The following is a 10,681-nucleotide window of genomic DNA, read 5'->3' as shown; positions in this document are numbered from 1 at the left end:
AAAATTATTCTATTAAAAAACCTACATTCTACAATGTCTACATTCTAAAATCTACATTTATATTACCTACATTCTACAAGAACGGAGACAAAGAAGGGAGGAAGGAGGGGTAGGAAGGAGGGAGGGAGGAGGGGGAGGAACACTACTAGGGAAAACCTTATACGCAGGAGCTTACCAGTAGCGTGGGGTAATGGGCCGGCGCTACTACTACTTAGTAGTAGCGCTTGTAAAAATAGTGCGCTGCTACTAGAGAATAATAGTAGCGTGGGTCTAACGTCCCAACACTACTGCTAAGTGGTTCTCATCATGCCTCCAGAATAAACCAAAGTAGTAGCGTGGGGTATAAAAGCCACGCTACTACTAAGTTGATAGTAGTAGCGTGGATGTGCAACCCCACGCTGCTATTATAGATAGATAGGATCAACTGGTCAGCCCACTTAATAGCGGCACCACTGCGAACTTAGTGGTAGCGCGGTTCACCGGCATGCGCTCCAACTAAGTGCACCACACCTCCCTCTCTCCCTTATCCCCTCTCATCACGTTCTCTCTCCCTCCCCTTCCTCCCTCGACTCCGATCCAGATCCAGGGCCATGGTGCGCCCTCTTCCCCATCGCCGCCGGCCACCATCCCCACACTTTCTCTCCCTTGTCCCTTGGATCCATCTCTTCCATGGCTGCCTCCCACACCGTCTCCTCCTTCCCCCATCTCATCCTGTTTTTCTTGTTTGGGAGCGACGAGGGATTGGCGAGGCTGGAGGCGAGCTCGTGGAAGAGCGGGAGCGGGGCTGGCGAGGGGAGGGCGCGGAAGAAGGAGAGCGTCGAAGTTGGGGTGGGCACGGTGCAGATGCCGTGGAGCGCGACCAGGGGGTCGTCCGGTGGGGGCGGCGGCGGGAGGAAGGGGAGCGGAGGCGGAGGCGCAGCAAGTCAATGAGGCACGCACGGCGGAGTTAGGTGGCGACACAGCTGTCGAGTGGGGGCATCGCGTGGCAGAGGAGCGGCTATCAGGCGGGGGCATCGCGTGGCAGAGGAGACGGCAGCGGCGGCGAGACGAGGGACGCCCGAGCTCCTCGGCCCAGCTCAACAGAAGGTTTTACAGCTCGAGTCATACTCAGATATGCCCATCAGTTCAGCAACATCACAGGTTGATAGCATTTCATTTCGTTTGTGCAATTTGAATCTGTATTCAGTTTTTCGTAGATAATTCGGGCACACGCCTTGTTAAGTTTGTGACCCATAATATCCCCATGACTTTTGTTCAGTTCAGTGTAGTTCATCATGATTACTTAATTAAAGTATACCATGTTTTTTCTGCTGTAGATAGAAAAGCATATCTGGTCTGATGGAATAGAAGAAAGCACATGTGAACTCAAGAACAATACAACACATTACATAGTGGGGGAGAACAGCCAGTTTGGGGGAAATATACTTGTAGATCAGTAGAAGATTTGCAAACTACAACCATGGCTCAAGGACTGCAACCCTGGATCACGAAGATGCATGAAAAAACACACACAATTCAGTACATAAAATGGTTCCATGGATTAAACATTAAAGCCTCATTCCCTAAAACTGGAAAATTCAGTAGAAGCTTTGCACATAGCAGTCATCGCCGCCAACGATGTGCAAACCAGAAAAACGGGGAACGTTGGACCTAGGCCAGAATCTTCAATCACCGCGTGCGTTCTCTTGCTACCCTCGAATTGACATCATGCAACTGCAATCAATCAGCAGTAAGCATCATCTAGGTGTATTGATCATGTGTGCCAGGTCTTGTTATTGTTTCAGTTAGTGTGCCACGCGCTGGACAAGAAGGTCAAGAGCAGGGTCCACTTCAAGGTATGTACCAACACTCTTCTACCTGGCACGACAATAGCTTTTTCAGTCTGTCCAACATCACACCCTACACCACTATCAACAAAGACTGCTCCTCGGGGATGAATGGTATCCAAAATTCATCTCTTCACCAGCAATGTCTCGGTAGTTACTAATCGCTGCTGCTAAAAAACTTGTGTTGTTGCTTGTTGGCCTGTTCCTTGTTATCTGAAGTATTTTTTTTTCTGTCGCTCATTCGCTATCTGAAGAATTTTATGTAGGTAGTCTTAATGTGTGTTTAGCTTTCAGTTTTTACTTCTACTTCAAAGAGTGGAAGATCATAAGAAAACATTGGCTGAACTTTAACAATTATTCTTAGAGTAAACCAGAGCAGTATTTGATGATATATGTTGAGTCACTGAAAATGTATACTGTTTTTTTCTTCAGGATATGGATGACTATCTGAAGGGATGCAGGTTTCTTCCCAAACTTAACAACAAGATACTAGGTGAAAGAAATGCTCCCTACAAGGAAAGGTTGAGCAGCCTAGAGAATTTAGTACTGATCAGAGTAAGGTTGACAAAGCCTGAAATCTCATTTTGATCCATGTTCAAAGATTACATGGTAGCATGTATACTTGAAGTTGGCAATAATGTCTAGTATGCATTATGATGTGTGTTAATCTAGTTGCTATATTGTAGTGTTAATTCGATAAGAACGACCATGCTAGTTGGTACCCTGGCGTCTTTCTCTGTGGTATATATGATCAGGCATGAGCTATTTAATAGGCATGCTTAATTATATATATCCAGCTTCCTTTGGTAGTAGTACAATTAACTGATGTTGGTGAAATCGATACTCTAGTTTATATGGATGACGTACTCATGTTGTTTCTCGTGTCGAAAGTTTTGTTTGTTTTCCATTCATTCTATAACAGTACATATAGTTGGCGTAAAAATGTAATCGATCAGGGTTCAGCTGGATCTTGGCCGGAGTGTCAAGCTTCTGATTGAGGTCCTCCTTAATTCTGATGTCTTTCTCCACTACATGCCGGGGCCTCTTCTTTGGTCTTTGGTGGGCATAGAACTAGGCTGCTTGCTACGCTTCACAGCACAAAGAGACGGCACAAATTCTCACAGAGAGAAGAAAAAGAGACCACAAGGTCTTTGGTCTTTGGTCTCTCAATTTTTATACATGTACATCCCCTCCTATGATGCTTGCTGAAGCAGCTTGTTGAGTTATTTTGAAATCTTTTATGCACTTTTCTGTTGAGTGCCTTTATTTTAAACTATGAGATATTCCTATGTTTAATTCGGAAATCTAAATGCAATCTTGTGTTGTTCCACCGAGGTTGATTTTCAAAATGTGTATATCTAATATTTCTTACTGCAGCTTTAAGCTTCACTGTCATCTAACTTTGTCTAGTTAATTTTTGTTATCTGTCTTTGAACCTATAAAATGGGTGATATGTACACTTGTCGTGAACTACATGTGTTTCTTGAACATGGTCTAAAGTTTTTATAAGAAATACAGTTTTGAGCTCGGGCAATCGTAGGATGACTAGACACATGCTACATATGATTTGAGATGTATATGTATGCAGTTTCACCCTTTGCTAAAAAATGTCCTATACAATGTAGACTTTGTGAATCCACATGAGCTAGGGGTTGCACCGTAGGAGCATAGTGTGTACAAGTATTGAACACTGAAGATTGCATTGCAGCTCATCAGTACGCCTTCCTTGCAATCTTTGAAGCCTATTAAATTCAAAAGTGTTATTTTTCTATACAAGTTTGTATGTGTCAAGTACTTGCTAATTGATGTTTTGAGGGGTGCTCATATACTTACTCGACAACATGGCAAGTTTTCACATTTGTTCTAGCTATCTCTATATGTTAGCGACTTAGCATACATGTTGTAATAAGGTTTCACATTTGCTTCTCTGACAATTAAGGTGTGTTTTTATTCATAGGTACAAGATAGCGACAGAGTGCTGCAGGATAATGAGATGTTGAAGCAGCAGACTGAATCCATGACACCGAAGTGCAATTGCGGCAGATTATCTCTATCTTTTCTTTTCATTTTTCTTATTATTGAGTGAGAACAGAATGAGGAACTGTGTGATAGTACATACAACAACTGTAGTAAAAAGAAACTTATGTTTGCAATTATTAATGACATAGATACTTGCATGTTCTTTGAAGTGGTCATTTGTGAGTAGCAATGCATAATGAGGTTATTTTGGCTGATTTATTTCCTTCGGTTTCTGGTTAACCATGAAATAGGAGCCCATCAGTGCTCACTATTGTGTTTACTGGGAACTGTATGCATAAAATGGAATTGGTGGATTTTATTTTTTAAATTCTTAATTAGGTAGTAGTGGCGTGGGAAAAAACTGCGCGCTACTAGTATTTAGGGTACTAGTAGCGTTGGTAGTATGGACACGCTATTACTGTTTCGGTAGTAGTGGCGCGGGTACGAAATAGCAGTAGCGTGGGTGGCACACGCTGCTACTAACAAAGTTAGTAGTAACGCGGGTTTAACCCACGCTACTACTAACTATTAGTTGTAGCGCGATACTAGTAGCGCGGGTACCCGCGCTGCGAATAGCCATTTTACCCGCGCTGCTAGTAGCCTTTTTCCTAGTAGTGGAAGGAGGGAGGAGGCGGGAAGGAGGAGGGGGAGGAAGGAAGGAGGAGGCGAGAAGGAGGGGGAAGGAGGAGGCAGGTAGGAGGAGTTACCTCGGTGGCGGTGACGGCGTGGGGGGGCGACGGCGGCGGAATGGAGGGAGATGGAGGAGGGAGCTAGGGAGGGAGGGGGCGACAGTGGCAGGATGGAGGAGGGAGAGGATGGAGGATGGAGGGGGCGACGGCGGCAGCAGCTGATGACCCACAAGTGTAGGGGCTCTATCGTAGTCCTTTCGATAAGTAAGAGTGTCGAACCCAACGAGGAGCAGAAGGAAATGATAAGCAGTTTTCAGTAAGGTATTCTCTGCAAGCACTGAAATTATCGGTAACAGATAGTTTTGAGATAACGTAATTTGTAACGGATAACAAGTAATAAAAGTAAATAAGGTGCAGCAAGATGGCCCAATCCTTTTAGTAGCAAAGGACAAGCCTGGACAAACTCTTATATAAAAGAAAGCGCTCCCGTGAACACATGGGAATTATCGTCAAGATAGTTTTCATCACATTCATATGTTTCGCGTTCGGTACTATGATAATTCGATATGTAGGTGGACCGGTGCTTGGGTACTGCCCTTCCTTGCACAAGCATCCCACTTATGATTAACCCCTATTGCAAGCATCCGCAACTACAACAGAAGTATTAAGGTAAACCTAACCATAGCATGAAACATATGGATCCAAATCAGCCCCTTATGAAGCAACACATAAACTAGGGTTTAAGCTTTTGTCACTCTAGCAACCCATCATCTACTTATTACTTCCCAATGCCTTCCTCTAGGCCCAAACAATGGCGAAGTGTCATGTAGTCGACGTTCACATGACACAACTAGAGGAGAGACAACATAGATCTCATCAAAATATCGAACGAATACCAAATTCACATGACTGCTTATAGCAAGACTTCTCCCATGTCCTCAGGAACAAACGTAACTACTCACAAATCATATTCATGTTCATAATCAGAGGGGTAATAATATGCATAATGGATCTGAACATATGATCTTCCACCAAGTAAACCAACTAGCATCAACTACAAGGAGTAATCAACACTACTAGCAACCCACAGGTACCAATCTGAGGTTTTGGGACAAAGATTGGATACAAGAGATGAACTAGGGTTTGAGATGAGATGGTGCTGGTGAAGATGTTGATGGAGATTTACCCGCTCCCAATGAGAGGATCGTTGGTGATGACGATGGTGATGATTTCCCCCTCCCGAAGGGAAGTTTCCCCGATAGAACAGCTCCGTCGGAGCCCTAGATTTGTTCTGCCAAGGTTCCGCCTCGTGGCGGCGGAGTTTCTTCCCGAAAGCTTGCTTATAATTATTTTCCTCCACGAAAGACCTCGTATAGTAGAAGATGGGCATCAGAGGGCTGCCAGGGGGCCCACGAGGCAGGGGGCGCGCCCAGGGGGGTAGGGCACGCCCCCACCCCCGTGGACGGTGGGTGGCCCCCTCTGGTACTTCTTTCGCCCAATATTTTTTATATATTCTAAAACGTGCTCCCGTGAAGTTTTAGGAGTTTTGGAGTTATGCAGAATATGTCTCTAATATTTGCTTCTTTTCCAGCCCAGAATTCCAGCTGTCGGCATTCCCCTTCTTCATGTAAACCTTGTAAAATAAGAGAGAATAGGCATAAGTATTGTAACATAATGTGTAATAACAGCCCATAATGCAATTAATATCAATATAAAAGCATGAAGCAAAATGGACATATCAACTCCCCCAACCTTAGCCTCGCTTATCCTCAAGCGAAAACCAATATTGAAAAATGTGTCCACATGTTTAGAGATAGAGGTGTCGATAAAATAAAATACGGACATGAGGGCATCATGATCATTCTTAGAACAGCAACATATACATATATTGTCATGTGATTTCTTATGCTAAAGTAACAATTCATTCACAGTTTCAAGTATGAATCATAAACTTCATTGAAAACTAACAAACTATAATCTCAGTCATTGAAGCAATTGCAATTTATCATAACATCGGAAAGAGTCAATATAAGTGCTTTTTAGCAAGTCCACATACTCAACTATCATATAGTCTTTCACAATTGCTAACACTCACGCAATATTTATGGGTATGAAGTTTTAATCAAACACAGAGAAAGATAGGGGCTTATAGTATTGCCTCCCAACCTTTTACCTCAAGGGTAATGTCAACAATAATAGTTCATGAAAACTCACATCCAATTAGCTATATATATTAGGATATTTCCAACACATTGTGCTTTCCAAAGGATAAAATGTAAAAAGGAAAGGTGAAGATCACCGTGACTCTTGCATGAAGTATAAGACAAGAATAGAAGATAGGCCCTTCGCAGAGGGAAGCAGAGGTTGTCATGTGCTTTTATGGTTGGATGCACAAAGTCTTAATGCGAAAGAACGTCACTTTATATTTCCACTTGTGATATGGACCTTTATTATGCAGTCCGTCGCTTTTATTTCTTCCACATCACAAGATCGTATAAAGCCTATTTTTCTCCACACTAATAAATCATACATATTTAGAGAGCAATTTTCATTGCTTGCAATAATGACAACTTACTTGAGGGATCTTACTCAATCCATAGGTAGATATGGTGGACTCTCATGGCAAAACTGGGTTTAAGGATATTTGGAAGCACAAGTAGTATCTCTACTTGGTGCAAAGAATTTGGCTAGCATGAGAGGGAAAGGCAAGCTCAACATGTTGGATGATCCATGACAGTATAATTTATTTCAGATGTAAGAAAACATAACCCATTACGTTGTCTTCCTTGTCGAACGTCAACTCTATAGCATGTCATATTTTAATGAGTGCTCACAATCATAAAAGATGTCCAAGATAGTATATTTATATGTGAAAACCTCTCTTTCTATGTTTGTCAACTCTCAACAACTTTTATTCATCATACTCTTTATATGTGAAGTCATTACCCTCCATAAGATCCATATGATGTCTTTATTTCTTTTTATTCTTTCTCTTTTATTCTATTCCCTCAAGATCATAGCAAAATAATCAAGCCCTTGACTCAACACTAATCTTTATTATATATAGCTCACGGACTCGATTACAAAGAAGGATCATAAAGCAAAACTCACAACTAGATCATACTAAAACTTTATTCTACTAGATCAAGATATTACCAAAAGGACCGAACTAAGAAAAACGGTGATAAAAGTGTGATGTTGATATGATACCGGGGCACTCCCCCAAGCTTGGCAGTTGCCAAGGGGAGTGCCCATACCCATGTGCTTATGTCTCCTTCTTTGGGGGTGGTGATGTGATATTCTTGGCGATGATGCCCCTAAGGATACGATTCTCTTCCTCGAGCTTATTGACTTGCTGCTTGAGGTCCATTATTTCCTTACGGAGCTTGCCCGTGACGTCTAAAGCTCCTTTCACCCAATGATGTTGCATAGCTGCGGGAGAACAAGTAACACTCTTTTTCATATTTTCATAAGAAAGAAATCTAACATTGGAAGGGATGCCCGAGTTTGGAATAGCTGAGCTCTGTAGTTCCCCCATCGTGAATCCAGCTCGGAAACGAGAAGTAACTTCTTCATCCTCTTATATGGCATCTATCCTTTTCAAGTCAGCCTCCATCTTTTCCTCAGTTGATGGCCCAAAGTGGTCAGCATTGCTGTTTGCTCTTGGCCCCGGTGTCGGATGGGACACCCGACTCTCCCCGACTGACTCTTGAGAAGACATCTTGCTCTAAATCTGCAATAGAAACAACTCGAAACAAAAACAGAGGATTTCTGCGTGGTACGGTGGTCAAAACCTTCAGGAGATTATATAATGAATTTTTACCGACCAAAATAAGTATCATGCAAGAAAATGGAGTTCGGAGAGTGCACGAGGTGCCCACAAGGCAGGGGGCGCGCCCAGGGGGTAGGGAGCGCCCTCCACCCTCGTGGAAGCCTCGTGTCCTTTCCGTACCACTTCTTATTTTCCTATTGTCTTAAATATTCCAAAACGGAGAAAAATTGCCATTAGAATTGTTTTGGAGTCGGTTTACTTACCGTACCTCATACCTATTCCTTTTCGGAGTCTGGAACGTTCTGGAAAGTGTCCCTTATGTATCCCTCCGGGGTTACGGTTTCAATAACTTTAGTTTCAACATTTATAGGATTACCTGAGATATAATGTTTGATTCTTTGACCGTTCACCACCCCCGGATTTGTGCCTTCGAAGTTGCTGATTTTTATGGCACCGGAACGATAGACCTCCTCGATAACATAAGGACCTTCCCATTTTGAGAGGATTTTTCCTGCAAAAAATCTTAAACGAGAGTTGTATAACAATACATAATCACCTACATTAAACTCACGTTTTTGTATCCTTTTGTCATGCCATCTTTTAATTTTTTCTTTAAACAGTTTGGCATTCTCATAGCCCTGGGTTCTCCATTCATCAAGTGAGCTAATGTTAAAAAGCCTCTTCTCACCGGCAAGTTTGAAATCATAGTTGATCTCTTTAATGGCCCAATATGCCTTATGTTCCAATTCAAGAGGTAAGTGACATGTCTTTCCATAAACCATTTTATATGGAGACATACCCATAGGATTTTTGTATGCAGTTCTATAGGCCCATAATGCATCATCAAGTTTCTTGGACCAATTCTTTCTAGATCTATTAACAGTCTTTTGCAAAATTAATTTAAGCTCTCTATTGCTCAGTTCTACTTGACCACTAGACTGTAGGTGATAAGGAGATGCAATTCTGTGATTAACGTCATACTTAGCAAGCATTTTACGAAAGGCACCATGAATAAAATGTGAACCACCATCAGTCATTAAGTATCTAGGGACTCCAAACCTCAGAAAAATAACTTCTTTAAGCATCTTAATAGAGGTGTTATGATCGGCACTACTAGTTGGAATAGCTTCTACCCACTTAGTAACGTAATCTACAACAACTAAAATATGAGTATACCCATTAGAAGAAGGAAACAGTCCCATATAATCGAAGCCCCAAACATCAAATGGTTCAATAACAAGTGAATAGTTCATAGGCATTTCTTGACGTCTACTAATATTACCAATTCTTTGACATTCATCACAAGACAAAACAAACTTACGGGCATTCTTGAAGAGAGTAGGCCAATAAAAACTGGATTGTGATACATTATGTGCAGTTCTATATCCAGCATGGTGTCCTCCATAATCCTCAGAGTGACACTTGCGTAGGATCTGTTCCTATTCATGCACAGGTACACAACGTCTAATGACACCATCTACTCCTTCTTTATAAAGATGTGGGTCATCCCAGAAGTAATGTCTTAAATCATAGAAGAACTTTTTCTTTTGTTGGTATGTGAAACTAGGTGGTATAAACATAGCAACAATATAATTAGCATAATCAGCATACCATGGAGCAGTACGAGAAGCATTTATCACAGCTAATTGTTCATTAAGAAAGCTATCATCAATAGGTAGTGGGTCATCAAGAACATTCTCTAACCTAAACAAGTTGTCTGCAACAGGGTTCTCAACTCCCTTTCTATCAATAATATGCAAATCAAATTCTTGTAGCAGGAGGACCCATCTAATAAGTCTAGGTTTAGCATCTTTCTTTTCCATAAGATATCTAATAGTAGCATGATCAGTGTGAACCGTTACTTTAGAATCAGCTATATAAGGTCTGAACTTATCACAAGCAAACACAACTGCTAAAAATTCTTTTTCAGTAGTAGCATAATTTCTTTGGGCGCTGCCTAGAGTTTTACTAGCATATTGGATAACATTTATTTTTTTATCAACCCTTTGTTGGGGAACGTTGCAGAAAACAAAAATTTTCCTACGGTTTCACCAAGATCCATCTAGGAGTTCATCTAGCAACGAGTGATTAGATGCATCTACGTACCTTGTAGATCGCGAGCGGAAGCGTTCAAAGAACGGGGATGATGTAGTCGAACACGACGTGATCCAAATCACCGAAGATCTTAGCACCGAACGGACGATGCCTTTGCGTTCAACACACGTACGGAACGGATGACGTCTCCTCCTTTCTTGATCCAGCAAGGGGGAAGGAGAGGTTGATGAAGATCCAGCAACACAACGGCGTGGTGGTGGATGCAGGGCGTCACAGTAGCAGGGCTTCGCCTATACTATGAGAGAGAGATGTAACAGGGGAGAGGGAAGCACCAAAGGCTGAGGTCTGAAGTCCTCCCTCTCCTCAACTATATATAGGAG

At 42.1% G+C, this 10,681-nt stretch overlaps 1 protein-coding gene across 5 annotated transcripts; it reads left to right on the top strand.

The window, feature by feature from the left end:
• The first annotated feature begins 451 nt into the window (after positions 1-451).
• LOC125544796 lies at positions 452-4,064 on the top strand. Of its 5 annotated transcripts, none has more exons than XR_007299708.1 (5): positions 452-1,140; positions 1,317-1,675; positions 1,785-1,835; positions 2,259-2,381; positions 3,452-3,567. XR_007299708.1 is itself a non-coding variant. In XM_048708558.1 (4 exons), the coding sequence occupies exons 1-4, from the start codon at positions 1,114-1,116 to the stop codon at positions 3,910-3,912; spliced, it is 330 nt and encodes a 109-aa protein (XP_048564515.1). In that variant the 5' UTR covers positions 452-1,113; the 3' UTR covers positions 3,913-4,064. The 5 variants fall into 5 exon arrangements, 2 of the variants coding, with proteins under 2 accessions (XP_048564515.1, XP_048564516.1); XR_007299707.1 differs by having other exon boundaries at positions 1,767-1,835; XR_007299706.1 differs by having other exon boundaries at positions 1,317-1,835.
• Positions 4,065-10,681: the final 6,617 nt, after the last annotated feature.

This window comes from Triticum urartu, chromosome 3 (genome assembly GCF_003073215.2).
Source record: "Triticum urartu cultivar G1812 chromosome 3, Tu2.1, whole genome shotgun sequence".
NCBI classification, from domain to species: Eukaryota; Viridiplantae; Streptophyta; class Magnoliopsida; order Poales; family Poaceae; genus Triticum; species Triticum urartu.
This window is presented reverse-complemented; position numbering and strand designations above follow the sequence as displayed.

Bases quoted from the DNA above. Each gene is read 5' to 3' on its own strand.
- LOC125544796 (XM_048708558.1), top strand. From the start codon at position 1,114: ATGCCCATCAGTTCAGCAACATCACAG. The intron at 1,141-1,784 runs GTTGATAGCATT...TTATTGTTTCAG, and splicing joins TCAGTTCAGCAACATCACAG to TTAGTGTGCCACGCGCTGGA. The intron at 1,836-2,258 runs GTATGTACCAAC...TTTTTTCTTCAG, and splicing joins AGAGCAGGGTCCACTTCAAG to GATATGGATGACTATCTGAA.